This window comes from Schistocerca serialis, chromosome 2 (genome assembly GCF_023864345.2).
Source record: "Schistocerca serialis cubense isolate TAMUIC-IGC-003099 chromosome 2, iqSchSeri2.2, whole genome shotgun sequence".
Lineage (NCBI taxonomy): Eukaryota > Metazoa > Arthropoda > Insecta > Orthoptera > Acrididae > Schistocerca > Schistocerca serialis.
The window spans coordinates 1151474108-1151492803 of record NC_064639.1 but is presented as its reverse complement, the minus strand read 5'-3'; the positions used below and the strand labels follow the sequence as shown (position 1 = coordinate 1151492803).

At 42.7% G+C, this 18696-nt stretch overlaps 1 protein-coding gene across 1 annotated transcript in view; it reads right to left on the bottom strand.

Moving 5' to 3' along the window:
• LOC126456680 (UDP-glucosyltransferase 2-like) overlaps window positions 1–14062 on the bottom strand; it is a 217885-nt gene extending 203823 nt beyond the window's left edge. The window contains exons 1-2 of the mRNA XM_050092421.1: window positions 13973–14062; window positions 7466–7644 (exon numbers count right to left, since the gene is read on the bottom strand). Of these exons, the coding sequence (XP_049948378.1) occupies window positions 7466–7644; window positions 13973–14012 (219 nt within the window). The 5' untranslated portion in view covers window positions 14013–14062. The remainder of the gene's footprint in view (window positions 1–7465; window positions 7645–13972) is intronic.
• Between the last annotated feature and the right edge of the window lie 4634 nt (window positions 14063–18696).

The following is an 18696-nucleotide window of genomic DNA, read 5'->3' as shown; positions in this document are numbered from 1 at the left end:
CCACTCTTGTTACGCGTAGTTACAACCAGCAGTTTTGTTTTGCGTATTTAAATTTTAAAAAGAAAAACTAATCAAAAATATGTTGTTGTTGTTGTGGTCTTCAGTCCTGAGACTGGTTTGATGCAGCTCTCCATGCTACTCTATCCTGTGCAAGCTTCTTCATCTCCCAGTACCTACTGCAACCTACATCCTTCTGAATCTGCTTAGTGTATTCATCTCTTGGTCTCCCTCTACGATTTTTACCCTCCATGCTGCCCTCCAATGCTAAATTTGTGATCCCTTGATGCCTCAGAATATGTCCTACCATCGGTCCCTTTATCTAGTCAAGTTTTGCCACAAATTTCTCTTCACCCCAATTCAGTTCAATACCTCCTCTTTAGTTATGTGATCTACCCATCTAATGTTCAGCATTCTTCTACAGCATCACATTTCGAAAACTTCTATTCTCTTCTTGTCTAAACTATTTATCGTCCAAGTTTCACTTCCATTCATGGCTATACCGCATACAAATACTTTCAGAAAAGACTTTCTGACGCTTAAATCTATACTCGATGTTAACAAATTTCTCTTCTTGAAATACACTTTCCTTACCATTGCCAGTCTACATTTTATATCTTCTCTACTTCGACCATCATCAGTTATTTTGCTCCCCAAATAGCAAAACTCCTTTACTACTTTAAGTGTCTCATTTCCTAATCTAATTCCCTCAGCATCAGCCGACTTAATTCGACTACATTCCATTATCCTCGTTTTGCTTTTGTTGATGTTCATCTTATATCCTCCTTTCAAGACACTGTCCATTCCGTTCAACTGCTCTTCCAAGTCCTATGCTGTCTCTGAGAGAATTACAATGTCATCGGCGAACCTCAAATTTTATATTTCTTCTCCGTGGATTTTAATACCTACTCCATACTTTTCTTTTGTTTCCTTTATTGCTTGCTCAATATACAGATTGAATAACATCGGGGAGAGGCTACAACCCTGTCTCACTCCCTTCCCAACCACTGCTTCCCTTTCATACCCCTCGTCTCTTATAACTGCCATCTGCTTTCTGTACAAATTGTAAATAGGCTTTCGCTCCCTGTATTTTACCCATGCCACCTTCAGAATTTGAAACAGAGTATTCCAGTCAACATTGTCAAAAGCTTTCTCTAAGTCTACAAATGCTAGAAACGTAGGTTTGCCTTTTCTTAATCTTTCTTCTAAGATAAGTCGTAAGGTCAGTATTGCCTCACGTGTTCCAACATTTCTACGGAATCCAAACTGATCTTCCCCGAGGTCGGCTTCTACCAGTTTTTCCATTCGTCTGTAAAGAATTCGCTTTAGTATTTTGCAGCTGTGACTTATTAAACTGATAGTTCGGTAATTTTCACATCTGTCAACACCTGCTTTCTTTGGGATTGGAATTATTATATTCTTCTTGAGGTCTGAGGGTATTTCGCCTGTCTCATACATCGTGCTCACCAGATGGTAGAGTTTTGTCATGACTGGCTCTCCCGAGGCCATCAATAGTTCTAATGGAATGTTGTCTACTCCCGGGGCCTTGTTTCGACTCAGGTCTTTCAGTGCGCTGTCAAACTCTTCACGCAGTATCTTATCTCCCATTTCGTCTTCATCTACATCCTCTTCCATTTCCATAATATTGTCCTCAAGTACATCACCCTTGTATAAACCCTCTATATACTCCTTCCACCTTTCTGCCTTCCCTTCTTTGCTTAGAACTGGGCTCTTGATATTCATACAAGTGGTCAAAAATATATACTAATTGTAAAATAAAGTTAATCCAGGTTGTCAACGCATCGCACGTTTAGTTAGGGCACCGTAGATTGGCACAGCGTACACTGAAAACAGTTGTTTTCAAATCGTAAACAGTGGCCTCTTTGGAAACTCAACCTACGACGTGAATAGTCCAGTTGAGCCTATGTGCATGTATGGGGTTTTAATGGTTACATGTATTGGTATGTATTTGATGATTGACTAACATGTAAAACTGTAAATTTAATAAGGCGTACGTATTACCTTATTGTAACTGGTTCTGAATGCCTTTTAGCACTGAAGAAGGCCACAAAGTGACTCAAATCTGGATACACAATAAACACTATTTGCGACTGGTTGCTGAACCCTTTCCTTCTTGACATCTCTGTGTATTTATGTCAAGCTGTGTGTACAAAGCCGGCCGCGGTGGCCGTGCGGGTCTAGGCGTTCCAGTCCGGAGCCGCGTTACTGCTACAGTCGCAGGTTCGAATCCTGCCTCGGGCATGGGTGTGTGTGATGTCCTTAGGTTAGTTAGGTTTAAGTAGTTCTAAGTTCTAGGGGACTGATGACCACAGCAGTTGAGTCCCATAGTGCTCAGAGCCATTTGAACCATTTTGTGTGTGTGTACAAATCTGTTTATGGCCCAGAGTGGGAAGGGAGAAGGGTGCAGGGGCCGATAACGCTGTTAGAATTCCTCGAAGGGCTCCACTGTTAGGCGTGCCTCCTGAGTCAGCTCATCAGTTGTCATCAACGAGGAAGTTTCAGTCAAGTATACTTGTGAGTGATTGTTTTCATATACATTGTTCATGTGGTCAGAAATTTTACCGTTGCAGACAAACCGGCACAATTACCTAAAAATAAACTTTTGGAGAAGAAAACACTGATGCGAGGCGATTTTGTGGCTGTGACACACAAAACAAGAAGAAACTGAACGGAGCGAGGCGGTGCAGTGTATAAGGGCCAGAACTTACATTACAGATGAAGTCTGCCAAATCCCCGTTGTAAAGTTACAGATATACGAGTAGTTTACTCTTTGAGTATCGATATCTGTATCTTACATGCAGCGGCCTATGGCAGTAGCATTGTCGCCAGGGGAATCGCCAGAGATCGAAAAGCTCGGTTTTTAGCTAGGATTTTCGGATGGTGCGGAAGTGAGTGTATTGGGGAGTCGTGGGTGGAAGCCAGACATATATGCAGGATACATGCCCACGTGCCGTAAGAAGTTCAGTAAAGCAATGAATGGCCGGCCGCGGTGGCCGTGCGGTTCTAGGCACTTCAGTCCGGAACCGCGTGACTGCTACGGTCGCGGGTTCGAATCCTGCCTCGGGCATGGGTGTGTGTGATGTCCTTAAGTTAGTTAGGTTCTAAGTTCTAGGGGACTGATGACCTCAGGTGTTAAGTCCCATAGTGCTCAGAGCCATTTGAACCATTTGAACCAAAACGATGAATGTTACAGTTTTCGTGCACGGGAATGAGAACTCATCAATATTAGAAATCAAGGAAAAATAAGAGTGAACGTTAGTACATGTGGGTAGAGACGTTAGGATCGTGTACAAACTTTCATTTCTATGAAATCAGTGCCTCCTTTCAAATACTTTTCGTACCTATTAGCCGGCCGGGGTGGCCGAGCGGTTGCAGGCGCTACAGTCTGGAACCGCGTGACCGCTACGGTCGCAGGTTCGAATCCTGCCTCGGGCATGGATGTGTGTGATGTCCTTAGGTTAGTTAGGTTTAAGTAGTTCTAAGTTGTAGGGGACTGAAGACCTCAAAAGTTAAGTACCATAGTGCTCAGAGCCATTTGAACCATTTTTGAACCACATCTATTAGAACGGAATGTAAAGATTTTTAATGGCAAGTTTGGTGATTATGATAGGGCATTTAACAGTAGGCACATGGTCCCATTTTTAGTCTTCAGGTGCATGTTCCTTGGGAGCAAGGTGCCCACTCTATGCTGTGCTTCATAAACATTAGTCCGATCACAGCAGTTACATCAATACAGCTGGTTTTAGAGAGGGCCGTGATATATACTAATAAGCGAGAAGACATTTTACACCATTTGAACACCCGAATTTTGGTTCTATGTCATTTTTCCAAACCGCTTAAGATAAATGCTGCGATGGTTCGTTTGCAAAGGACATGGACGATGTCTTCTCCCATTCTTTCCCATCAGAGCTCCTGCTCCATCTCGAATGGCCACACCGTAGGAGGGCAGTTAACTTATAACCTTGCTTCACTTTTTAAAAACCATTTGGTCCGGTGCACTGCTTCATATTCAAGGCCGAAGAAATTACAATGATAACTATGGCGAAAAACTTTAGGCTTGATTTTTTACCGCCATTAATGGATAGTTCACGAAGCTGTTTTTCACCGAGGTTCTGCAATTAACCAGGGTTTCTGCCTTCAAATATTAAAACGTTTGAGTGAGACGTTGCTGAAAAAAAAAAAAATGCTATGTGACTATCAAATGGTTGGCTCCTTCATCACGAATTCGTTCCTTAATTGTTGTGACTTCTACCAGCTACAACCTGTCTGAAATTGTTGTAATTCCTTGACTGATCTTTATTCTTCTTACCAACCAAACTTTGTCCATAACTGTTTCGAGTTGCATTACTGTGATCATTGTTACGCCTACGATCTTGCTTCCCCTATAGCTGATTTGATTGTTTTAATTAGGATCTTGCTTGTATAAAAAGTTTCAATCGTGCTTTTTTATGTTCATGTCGTCAGTGTTTTCGCTAAATAGGATACACCAGACAATATTTAAGGCAGTGGGGATGTCGGCATCGAGGCAATACTGGATACTGGCAGGCACCTGTTGATCAGGCGTCTTTCTCGACTCATCATTGATTGATACCACTCCATACTCACGCGATGCACACGTCTTGCTGCCTGTACTGTAGTCTGATGGTAGTCTTCTGACCTAATGCGCTGAAAACAGTTACATGAAATAAGCGCGACTGGAAGTGTTGTTACAATCAAGGCGTAGTAATCGCTGTAGTTCTATAGACATTTTGTCTAAAATTATTAATTATGATAATCCTCCTTCTAGCAGCTTCAATTTGTCCATTATTGTTAATATGTATATTATGATCACCACTTTTATGTTCTATCATTGCCTAAAACAGCAGAGTTACTTGTTCTGGTAGCTCGACCATTGGTCTAGTAAAAGCATTGCGACAACCAGACAGTTGCATCTCATTCGGCATGTTACTGTTTTGGATTCTGTCATGTAAAGCGAGGTTGAGTGCCTGCCAGTTTTGGCCGAGAACAAAGCGACAACAGTTTTCAATCGAAAGACTGTTCTTTTACAGCTTTAGTAGATATGTACAGGGAGATGTAACTATCGAATACGAGGATTAGGAAGATCTGAGCCCCACTGTACGAAGATATTTATCCGAAATTCCCACGCTACCCAACATCGAGCATAATAAGAAAGACATGTGAACTTCTGAAATGCTCCTCGCTGGAAGACACTGTGGTCAAGAATTTCTCCCACAGGCGCCTACTCAACCTGGTGCTTATGCTTTACCGTAGACCCACAAGGATGAGACCCCATTTCACCTCGTCGGATCCACCATTGGTTCACCAACACACAAGTTGGTGAAATACGCGGCCAATCTCTTCGCTCCACATGTTAGACAGTGCGAACATCATACCAGAAATTCAGCATATTATGTCAACGGTTAACGTCTTAGACAATGAAGAAGACATTATGGTCAGTTTTGATGTTGTGATACCGTTTACGAATGTGCCTGTCAAAGGCTGTTTCGACGTAGTATCCAAGTGCTTTGTAAGTGAAGTGGTCGATTTACTTCGCATCCAACGGTGAGTATTACGATCAGAGGGATGGAATTGCAATAAGTAGCCCTTTATCTCCAGCTGTTTCAAACCTGCACATGGAGAATTTTGAGGACATTGCTTTAGACACAGGGCGTGAAAGCCTAGTTGTTTCTTTCAACATATTGACGACACGTTCGTCATTTGGCTCCAAGGACGTGAGACCTCAAGGACATTAACACTAACATCCAGTTTACCATGGAGGTTGGAAAAGACAATGGACTGCCCTTCCTCGACGTTCTCGTCTGCCGTAAACGAAATGGACGCCTTGGCCACAGCGCCTATACAAAACCCACCGATCTGTACTTGGAAACCATCAGTCATCATCTCCCGGCACTGTTTCATAAACATTGGTGCATCGTGCAAGAATGATATCAGACGCTGATAACCTGAATCATGAGCTGAGCCACCTGCGCGAAATCTTCACGATCAACGGCCGCAACGTCCATCAAATAATTGAAGTGTTTTAAAGAAAGACTCACAACAAGATCACCGATGAGCAGCAGCAAAAGAAACTTGCTTTCTTGCCATTCTGTGGCTGCGTGTCGGGCAAGATAAGCCGCCTGCTAGAACGACAAAAGATGAAATCGATCTTCAGGCCTCCGACGAAAATCTGTACCTTGCTGGGACCAGTTAAACACGCGGCAGACGTCAGAACAGCTGCGGTCTACGAGATACCCTGCGAATCTGGTCAGTCTTATGTCGATCAAGCAGTACGAACTGTGAAACAACACAGCAAGCAGCATGAGAGGTTTTATCACCTACGCTACCCCGAGAAATCTGCTTCAGCTGAGTATGCTTTAGAACGCGGACATCGGATAAAATTTGGCGAAGCATCCGTCGTGGCTCGTACAAACGGCTTCTGGGATTGACTAACTAAAGGAGTCATTGAAACAAAAGTCACCAATAACACCCTAAATAGAGACCGTGACCTGCAGCATGGTACGGCGTGCGATCCAGAGATCGCGTCGATGAAGCGGGTGCATCGAACGCTGACTCAGTATACCCCAATATACAATGATGCCGCAGGCACCAATGACGTCACTTAAGGCAGTTAGTGTATATAAGGGGCGTACCAGCAGCCCACAGGCAGTCATACGAATTGGCAATTGCCACGGAGTGCTTGGACGAAAGCTTGCGTAATTTTAATTACTTGACATCGTTCGAAACGCGAGAATTTTTATTCGATATTACTTTCATTTCAGAGCATAGCTTCCAATTGCGTGTCTGAGTAGAGGCAATACACATGTAATCTCTGTGAGAAAATGTCTAAACTTGGGACGGAGCTTCGTAAGTAAACACTGTCTTCTTTATATAGACCCATTTTGAGGTACGGAATCCTAAGAACGTGTCAAGTGCAAATATGGTTGGCAACGGCACGGTATCTTACGTGCTGCGGTTAAGAAATTGTCATTCAGAAAATGAACAGTGGTTTTGGAGAAAATGGTTGTTTTTAACTGTTTGCAGCATTATTGCTCTGTTCAAGCAACCAGTATCTGCAGAGCGTACTGAAGGGTCCTTAATGTTATAAACAATTCCTTGTAAGCAAATGATATTATTGTAGCATCAAAATCAGTCGCTATAACAATTCATACACAGTAAGCTCCGATACGAAAATCTCGCCATAGAAACATAAATATGGTTATGACTACATCCGATCTGTACTTCAGATTATAGCTTGGAACTATTTTCGGAATCTGAAGAAAAAAATTCAATATTTGCCATCCTTTGAGAATAAAGTTGCTTTGTGTGGTATAATCGATAGAGATAATTCAGTTTTGAAACTATGCATTCAGAAATCATGCCAGATGTTCATTTTGGGTAGTTTTATATGTAATGTGAAGTTATTGAAGAAATTTTTGGGAAAGCTCACCTTGAGCGGATCCGATGTAAACAAGGTAACTTCATGACCTCTTTCTAGTAGCGCCTTTGTCACAACGTGGAACGCCTTCTGGTGACTAATAGACGCAGTTGGAGCGATCACCAGTATTTTTGAGGCTGATGCGATATTTGTCGACACCAGTAATAGGAGAACCATACGAAACAAGCCCTCTGAAATAACATTTCATTTATTTTCATATTTTTCCTTGCAGTTTTTGGTACATACTATGTAACCAATACTTATTACATATTCTGCACATCTAATGATTAAATATAACGTAAGTACCTCACAAAAGCTCATAACACATCATAATAACACGTGAAGGATACAGGCGAGAAGTACAGTAATTTTACATTATTGATAAAAGCTATAAACAATATTACAAAAACACTACATTGGTCCCAAACGAAACTGTCGCTAATCTTACGGTTATACTATCCTACCGGAAGGTAAAAGTTAAACAATATTTAGATATGGCAGTATCATCTGACAAGTAGTCCAAAGCAAGGTACAGGTCTCACACTCAATTACGACGAAGTAGCCACGTCCATCTTTTGGTGGTTAAGCCACTTTACGATTGAGACTAGTCTCATAGAGTACGTATTCAGTCCTTACTGGTCCCTATGTTTTTCATTTATTTTTTATTTGTTCTTAGTCGTTGAATTTGCTCTTACAGAAAATTTCATTTCCCATCACATAGTTTACTAAGTGTAAACGAACTTGGTTACACAAAAACTATTTTCTAAATACCTGTAGCATATCACCTGAAGAATATCGCTGGTTTCGGAATAGGTAGTTCCACTATCAGATGAATTGAACTTGTATGCCTGAAATGGATGGTAACGTAACGGATGAAACAATGAAGACTGCTTTCAAGAAAATATTTTACCTCGCGCATTCAAGTGTATACACCTGCGGATCCCCACTACATTACACTGATGGTCGAATCTCTACGAATACACTGTTTATCAAGATAATACAAGTACATGTAAATGCTCAGCCTGATAGGAGTAGCCCCATTTGTACGAGTAATTTGTACCTGATGAGGAAAACTCGCGTGCGATTATTTTTTTCTTTCTCTAATCCATCAGTCTTTCGGCAGATTTACTGTCGATCTCCTTGCTTTCGTAACCCACGGCACCTGCTTGATCTGTACGTAACTGCAACACACAACACCGTCCACAGTCTGTATTACATATTCTAGCTTTCGTCTACCCCTATTATTTTCACTTCTATTAAGCTTTGCAGCACCAAATTTACAACATCAAAGTGCCTCGGCAAATGCCCACTTCTTCTAATAAGGATATTCCTTAGGCTTATTTCCTCACCTATTGTTTGTAGCTAATTTAAAAAACTTCGAGTTTCTCCTTATGATTGAAGAAACGCCACATTTCACATTTATACAATTCGTCCGGTCTTACTTGCACATTTCCACCTCCACATTTGATACCGGTAGGGCTCCCTTTGAAAAAATCTTTCTTCACTGTTACAACTGAATGTCTTCTTTGCTTAGGCCATCCTGTCTAACTTTGTTTCCTAGACAGGAGAAAGCATTCACTCATACCACTAAGGTTGCTGCTTTATTTCAGGCGAGTAGGTCCGCGTCACCAGCGAAACACGTCGTTGGTATCCTCTCCCCTTGCACTATTATTCCTCTTACGGAATTTTTTTAAAATTCCTTCATTGCTTCTTTGACGCCGAAGCTGAACAACGTTGATGATAAGCTGCAACTATGTTTACACCATCTTTAATCTTATCTGCCTTTCTTGACTTCTGTTTTTGTTACTCCTCTTGGGTTAAAAAAACAAAATGAACACTACCCGAACAGGACATGAAGACCCAACGGTACCGACCGGTCGCCGTGTCATCCTCAGTCCGCAGGCATCGCTGGTTTTGGATATGGAGGGGCATGTAGTTAGCATACCACTCTTCCGCTCTTATGCCAGTTTACGAGACTGGATTCGCTACATCTCAATCTAGTAGCTCCTCAATTTGCCTCACAAGGGCTGAGTGCACCCCGCTTGCCAACAGCGCTCGGCTGACCGGATGGTCACCCATCTAAGTGATAGCCCTGCCCGACAGTCCTTAACTTCGGTGATCTTACGTGAATGTTGGGTTAGATTGTGCTGCAAATTATTAGTCTGTCTCTGTACTTCAGCAATACTCTTCCAAGGACTGTGATTTCCATTTCACATTACTGGAGGCGGTATCCAGGTCCACAAATGCTGGTATGGTGTCGAATTTTCTGCAATCTGCCTACCACTACTAACAGCTTTGTCTGAAATGGTTCTCTTGTTTTTTTGCCCTTCGTGAAACTTAACTGCTTCTCGTCTAATATGTCTTGAAATTATCTTTCTATTCTTCTATATATTGTTCTGGAAAAGACCGGAAATTAGAATTTAAAAGAGCTTCGGAAAACTTGGGCTCAAATAATTCAGAAGGGATAGAAAACATTCCATCATTTCTAATACCAAACTTCCTGGCAGATTAAAACTGTGTGCCCGACCGAGACTCGAACTCGGGACCTTTGCCTTCCGCGGGCACGTGCTCTACCATCTGAGCTACCGAAGCACGACTCACGCCCGGTCCTCACAGCTTTACTTCTGCCAGTATCTCGTCTCCTACCTTCCAAACTTTACAGAAGCTCTCCTGCGAACCATGCAGAACTAGCACTCCTGAAAGAAAGGATACTGCGGAGACATGGCTTAGCCACAGCCTGGGGCACACAGTTTTAGTCTGCCAGGAAGTTTCATATCAGCGCACACTCCGCTGCAGAGTGAAAATCTCATTCTGGATTTCTAATATCATTTGGGGAAGTGCAAGCCAAACGACTATTTCAGTTGATGTGTGGAATCTATGAGACTGGCAACATATTAGGAGACTTTCGGAAAAATATAATCCACACATTTTTGGAACATTGCAGGAGCAAATAAGTGTGAGAACAACCGCGACAATCATATCAACAGGTCTGGCACCCACTCTCCTGACATAACACACACCAATAGAAAAGGAAACTGAGGATCTATTAGATGAAGATTGGTTTGGCTTTAGGAAAGGTAAAGGCAGTAGAAGCAAGGCTGAAGGAAAATCAAGACATGTTCATAGGATTCGTCGACCTGGAGAAATCGTTCACAATGTAAAACGGTGCAAGGTGCTCGAAATTGTGAGAAAGATAGGAGTAAGTTATAGATAAAGATGGCTAACACACAAGAAGTACAAGAACCAAGAGATAACCATAAAACAAAAGGACCAAGGACGATGTTCTCGAATTAAAATGGGTGCGAGACTGGGATGCAGTCGGTCGCTCCTACTGTTTGGTCCATACGTAGAAGAAGCAGAGACGGAAATGAAACAAAGGTTCAAGAGTGGGATTAAAATTCAGGGTGGAAGGATATCTGTGGTAAGATTCATACATGGCTTCGCTCTCCTCAGGGACGTGAAGAATAATCGCAGGATCTGTTGAATGTAATGAATAGTTTAATGAGTGCAGAATTTGGGCTGAGAGTAAATGCAAGAGTGATGAAAGTAGTAGCGTAAAATAAATCAGTGATAAAGTTAGCGTCAATATTGGGCACCACGATGTAGATGAAGTGAAGGATTTCTTCTTCTTTGAAAACAGAAGTAAGTACGATGCAGTTACCAAAGACGACACAAAACGCAATCAGCACAGGAAAAAGAGGGAATTTATGGCCAAAATAACTCTCCTGGTATTTAACATTGGCCTTAATTAGAAAAAGAAATTTCTGAGAATATACACTACTGGAAATGGAAAAAAGAACACATTGACACCGGTGTGTCAGACCCACCATACTTGCTCCAGACACTGCGAGAGGGCTGTACAAGCAATGATCACACGCACGGCACAGCGGACACACCAGGAACCGCGGTGTTGGCCGTCGAATGGCGCTAGCTGCGCAGCATTTGTGCACCGCCGCCGTCAGTGTCAGCCAGTTTGCCGTGGCATACGGAGCTCCATCGCAGTCTTTAACACTGGTAGCATGCCGCGACAGCGTGGACGTGAACCGTATGTGCAGTTGACGGACTTTGAGCGAGGTCGTATAGTGGGCATGCGGGAGGCCGGGTGGAAGTACCGCCGAATTGCTCAACACGTGGGGCGTGAGGTCTCCACAGTACATCGATGTTGTCGCCAGTGGTCGGCGGAAGGTGCACGTGCCCGTCGACCTGGGACCGGACCGCAGCGACGCACAGATGCACGCCAAGACCGTAGGATCCTACGCAGTGCCGTAGGGGACCGCACCGCCACTTCCCAACAAATTAGGGACACTGTTGCTCCTGGGGTATCGTCGAGGACCATTCGCAACCGTCTCCATGAAGCTGGGCTACGGTCCCGCACACCGTTAGGCCGTCTTCCGCTCACGCCCCAACATCGTGCAGCCCGCCTCCAGTGGTGTCGCGACAGGCGTGAATGGAGGGACGAATGGAGACGTGTCGTCTTCAGCGATGAGAGTCGCTTCTGCCTTGGTGCCAATGATGGTCGTATGCGTGTTTGGCGCCGCGCAGGTGAGCGCCACAATCAGGACTGCATACGACCGAGGCACACAGGGCCAACACCCGGCATCATGGTGTGGGGAGCGATCTCCTACACTGGCCGTACACCACTGGTGATCGTCGAGGGGACACTGAATAGCGCACGGTACATCCAAACCGTCATCGAACCCATCGTTCTACCATTCCTAGACCGGCAAGGGAACTTGCTGTTCCAACAGGACAATGCACGTCCGCATGTATCCCGTGCCACCCAACGTGCTCTAGAAGGTGTAAGTCAACTACCCTGGCCAGCAAGATCTCCGGATCTGTCCCCCATTGAGCATGTTTGGGACTGGATGAAGCGTCGTCTCACGCGGTCTGCACGTCCAGCACGAACGCTGGTCCAACTGAGGCGCCAGGTGGAAATGGCATGGCAAGCCGTTCCACAGGAGTACATCCAGCATCTGTACGATCGTCTCCATGGGAGAATAGCAGCCTGCATTGCTGCGAAAGGTGGATATACACTGTACTAGTGCCGACATTGTGCATGCTCTGTTGCCTGTGTCTATGTGCCTGTGGTTCTGTCAGTGTGATCATGTGATGTATCTGACCCCAGGAATGTGTCAATAAAGTTTCCCCTTCCTGGGACAATGAATTCACGGTGTTCTTATTTCAATTTCCAGGAGTGTAGGTTCGGAGCACAGTGAATCAAGGATTGTGGGGAAATCAGGAATGAAAAGAATCGAAGCCTTTGAGATTTGGTACTACAGTAGGTGTTGAAAATTATGCAGACATCGTTGTGCGGTCCCTGTCACCCTTTTGAAGGTAATATCACAAAGTTACATTTTACGGCTGATTTGTATGTGTAATGTTAGGCAGTTAACTGCTGCATCATTGACATCCATTCCTAGGGGCAGCAGGAACTTTTTATCGTGTTGGTTTAAAATCGTTGATTCGCAGGCTGCGTCAACCGTTTGCAGATCTTCATTGTAGCTTACCGTATTTTGCACTAACCTCACACGTACGTTGTTCTAATTCTCCGTTATTTTTATGTGTCAATTTTCATTCCAGTCAACTTCTGTTTCAGTCAGATGAGTTTATACAAAGGGCACAAGACACCCAAAGCATTTTAAAAGAAAGGAAATTCAGAATAATAATGATTTGTTTAACTGTGAGATTTCAAAATCGAGACAATAATAAAACAAATATAATAATGAAGAACCGGATCTTTCTGTAATTTGATGTCCAAAGATAAGATTTATGTAGTGCTTCACGCTAATTTACCTTACATAACTACTCGTATAATTATCTGTGCATACACTGCAGTCTATATAGAACCTCCGTTTTCTTCATTTTACTGCCTCGTAACGGTAAACCAAATCCGGATGTTGTCCATCATGGCTTATCAGTGGGACAGATAGCAAAGTTTGTCTGGATTGCCATGAGAAAAGATGAATATATTGTAAATTATTATCTTAACCCGTGTAAAACACCAAATCGCCTAAATACCCAAGGTTCTCTTCACTTTTCTAATAATTTTAGTGCGTTATAGCTACTATAAGACAATGAAGGCTGCATAAATAGAGACCTAAGGAATAGTATCCGAAATGACCGTCTGGAGTAACATGGTATGAAATTTAAATGACACCAATTTCAAATCCGGAGAACAAGAAGAAATGTTTGAAACGTTGTGCTTCTGTAGGAAAAAAACAAAACAAAAACAAAAGCGAGTGACCAAATAAGGTGTAAAATGGAAGGGTACTAAACAGATTAAGGAAGGAGTAAAGTCTGCGATAAAGTCTTACTAAAGGAAGGGGCATATTACTGTGATTTCTGCTACGATATCCGCTAAAAGTAGTAGTAAATGGCGAATATGGTAGAGGAGACACAGACTAGAATATAGTAATTATATTAAAGAAGCTGTTGCGTGTAGTAATTACGCAGATATGGTTAGGAACATATATGAAAGACATCAAATCAGACCCAAGCTGGAGAGCAACTGTGACTTACCGTTCATTGTAGTCAGGCTTCGGCGGTAAAATGAACGCATGTTGTATTGTACGACAGCCTCAAGTCACAATAGTAGATCCACAACGTACGGCAGCGGAATTCTCTGTGTGATACAGAGGAGCAGAGTATTTTATTGGAACATGTTATCTACGATTACTTAACGGCTTCCCTCTTCATCTGAATCCGCGACAGCTAACACTTAGCTGATAGGGATGCGCGAGTCATCCTTACACTGCAGACGTCTTCGAACGCGACATGACATTCGTTTTTTGCCTCAGATACCCACAACGGATAATTTGGGGTAATTTAAAGTGCCAATTAAAGTCCTGTGAAGCTTGTATAGTTACAAAAAATAATTGTTCAGATAAAACGACTTCTTTTTCAAAAACAGACAGCCATTTGAAATATTCACTCACTCAGCAAAGCCTGATAAATGTTTTCGTCTGCTTGCAGTGCATAGGCCAACACTAACTTGCCCGTTAGAACGTTTCTACATAATCGCAGACATGAGCTTTCTTGAGTACTTAAAATTAAGATGAAAATTCAAAGTGGTCTGAGAGTACAGCAGTGTTCGTAAACATTGTAACATATTTAAAGGATTGCCACAAAGAACCTGATCTTGGAAGATGCGCAGGGCACTGATAAAGCAATAAATAATTAATGAAACAGAGAGGCGGTGTGTAAGCAGTGCCATTAGGACTCTCGCTTGTGTTACCAGAAACATCGGGATTGCGATAAGATAAATTATGGAAAGTTTAGCATTAGTTTCTTACATCTGTCTTAGATAATTTTGATCCTTTCCGTCGAAATTTTGGGGAACAAATCACTTCTACATCTACATCTACATCTATACTCCGCGAGCCACCTTACGGTGTGTGGCGGAGGGTACTTATTGTACCACTATCTGATCCCCCCTTCCCTGTTCCATTCACGAATTGTGCGTGGGAAGAACGACTGCTTGTAAGTCTCCATATTTGCTCTAATTTCTCGGATCTTTTCGTTGTGATCATTACGCGAGATATATGTGGGCGGTAGTAATATGTTGCCCATCTCTTCCCGGAATGTGCTCTCTCGTAATTTCGATAATAAACCTCTCCGTATTGCGTAACGCCTTTCTTGAAGTGTCCGCCACTGGAGCTTGTTCAGCATCTCCGTAACGCTCTCGCGCTGACTAAATGTCCCCATGACGAATCGCGCTGCTTTTCGCTGGATCATGTCTATCTCTTCTGTTAATCCAACCTGGTAAGGGTCCCATACTGATGAGCAATACTCAAGAATCGGACGAACAAGCGTTTTGTAAGCTACTTCTTTCGTCGATGAGTCACATTTTCTTAGAATTCTTCCTATGAATCTCAACCTGGCGCCTGCTTTTCCCACTATTTGTTTTATGTGATCATTCCACTTCAGATCGCTCCGGTTAGTAACTCCTAAGTATTTTACGGTCGTTACCGCTTCCAATGATTTACCACCTATGGCATAATCGTACTGGAATGGATTTCTGCCCCTATGTATGCGCATTATATTACATTTATCTACGTTTAGCAGTTTATACATACCTGATTGGTTCGTGTGTAAGTGTGTGGGCTGACCGTTTACAGATTGGTAAGTAAAGTAGTAGCTTAAATTTTATAAAAAAGGTAAAACATTATTCTCTGTCTGTACTCAAACTATTTTAACAATGAAGTAAACATGTTTGTGAAGTACACTACCTACACTATCAGCGACTGTTTAAATGTTAGTCTACAGAACATGTCATCCAGAGTCATGATTTCAGATTAGAAACAAGATTTCTTTTTCTGTCTGTCATCCGTTTTCTGTTATGATTCCAGTAATCAGAGATTTCGGAGGTAGCATACTGAACTTTCCCTTAAAGTTGTAGAAAGTTAGTTAATAAATAGCTTACATATGATTTTTAGGTTTTGCGATTGTGAAAGCAGGGTAACTGTATGTCTTTCGCCAGTCTGACATTTGGTTCAAAAAAATGGCTCTGAGCACTATGGGACTTAAACTGAGGTCATCAGGCCCCTAGAACTTAGAATTACTTAAACCTAACTAACCTAAGGACATCACACACACATGCATGCCCGAGGCAGTATTCGAACCTGCGACCGTAGCAGTCACGCGGTTCCGGACTGAAGCGCCTAGAACCGCTCGGTCACAGCGGCAGGCCTGACATTTGGTGGCAATCAATTTGTTCGTTATGGTCTACAGACAGTTCATGCCTTGTTCACCCAGTCCAGATCACAATGAGGGAGGTTCTACATGTGTTGCTACAGCCCCCTTGATTCAATGCTACGATGACTATGAGTGGCTACAGCGAGGTTGACTGACAACACTTCAGGGCTTTACGTCACATTGAATTCTTAACTTGTACAACACGCTGCTTTCTAAAATCACCAGTGAATCTTTACTGACGTAAAATTTACATGCTTTAGAAAGCAGGAGTAATCATTTTAAAAATGTCTTAACAACTGAAATGCGTTTCATTTTGTTTCAGTCTATCATTACGCTAAATTTAGCTGTCTACGTTATATGCAGGATGTTCCAGGAGGAATGGTCGATCATTCGAAGCCGAGAAGTCATGCAAACACTGGGCTCTAAAACTCATTCCTTGTGAGCTATGAGCCGTTGTTCATCTACGCTACTGTGAAACACATCTCTCCCACTGAACAAGTACTCATGGCTCTTAAGGTATGCTTGCATTTTAGAGCACTTACATGTTACACATTTTTTGATTCTAACGGTCGTTGCTGTCATATCCTTGAATATTGGCTAGTCCTTTTTGTGATATCCTGTATAGAATTAGCGACCGTGATTCAAGAGTTTGGCCTCAGATATATGACAGTTCAGGTCTGATGTTATCATCAGTTTTTCTAATTCTACTAGATTTGAGCACTACAATTAATTATGCTTCCATATTTACTTTTTCGTTTAAGTTACCAGAACCGTAAACGATCAGGCTAAACCACGAGGCCTTTTATGAAGGCATATTGTCAGTTGTCCAGTAAAGATGTACTAGGAATGTAGTATGAAGAACCAATGCTAAAAAAAGCAAAACATTTCCTCTATGATTACACCTCCACACTGCGTAAGACGTAACTTGCTGGTTGTTTCTAGGTGGTAACATCTCTTCATTGTATAATTTTATTCATACCTGTACTCTGCAAACTAATGTGAAATGAATGGCAGCGAGTGCTCCTCATTATATAGGGTGGTCCATTGATAGTGACCGGGCCAAATATCTCACGAAATAAGCATCAAACGAAAAAACTACAAAGAACGAAACTCGTCTAGCTTGAAGGGGGAAACCAGATGGCACAATGGTTGGCCCGCTAGATGGTGCTGCCATAGGTCAAACGGACATGAACTGCATTTTTTTAAACAGGAACGCCCATTTTTTATTACATATTCGTGTAGCACGTAAAGAAATATGAATGTTTCACTTGGACCACTTTTTTCGCTTTGTGATAGATGGCGCTGTAATAGTCACAAACGTATAAGTACGTGGTATCACGTAACATTCCGCCAGTGCGAACGATATTTCCTTCGTGATACATTACCCGTGTTAAAATCGACCGTTTACCAATTGCAGAAAAGGTCGATATCGTGTTGATGTATGGCTATTGTGATCAAAATGCCCAACGGGCGTGTGCTGTGTATGCTGCTCGGTATCCTGGACGACATCATCCAAGTGTCCGGACCGTTCGCCGGATAGTTAGGTGTTCAGCTACATGTGAAACGTCAACCATGACTTGCAGCAAATGATGATGCCCAAGTAGGTGTTTTAGCTGCTGTCGCGGTTAATCCGCACATCAGTAGCAGACAAATTACGGGAGAATCGGGAATCTCAAAAACGTCGCTGTTGAGAATGCTACATCAACATCGATTGCACCCGTACCATATTTCTACGCACCAGGAATTGCATGACGACTACGAAGCGTCATTCACCAACAGCGGTAACGTAAACCGGCAAAATATGCACTATTAGGCAACGGAAAATCCACGATGGCTGCAACAAGTGGAACATCAGCGACCTTGGCGGGTTAATGTATGGTCGGCATTATGGGAGGAAGGATAATTGGCCCCCATTTTATCGATGGCAATCTAAATGGTGCAGTGTATGCTGATTTCCTATGTAATGTTATACCAATGTTACTACAAGATGTTTCACTGCATGACAGAATGGCGATGTACTTCCAACATGATGGATGTCCGGCACATAGCTCGCGTGCGGTTGAAGCGGTACTGAATAGCATATTTCATGACAGGTGGATTGGTCGTCGAAGCACCATACCATGACCCGAACGTTCACCGGATCTGCCGTCCCCGGATTTCTTTCTGTGGGGAGAGTTGAAGGATATTTGCCGTCGTGATCCACCGACAACGCCTGGCAATATGAGTCATCGCATTGTCAATGCATGTGCGAACATTACGGAAGGCGAACTACTCGCTGCCGAGAGGAATGTCGTTACACGTACTGCCAAATGCATTGAGGTTGACGGACATCCTTTTCAGCATTTATTGCATTAATGTGGTATTTACAAGTAATCACGCTGTAACAGCATGCGTTCTCGGAAATGATAAGTTCACAAAGGTACATGTATCACATTGGAACAACCGAAACAGAATGTTCAAACGTACCTACGTTCTGTATTTTAATTTAATAAACCCTACCTGTTACCAACTGTTCGTCTAAAATTGTAAGCCATATGTTTGTGACTATT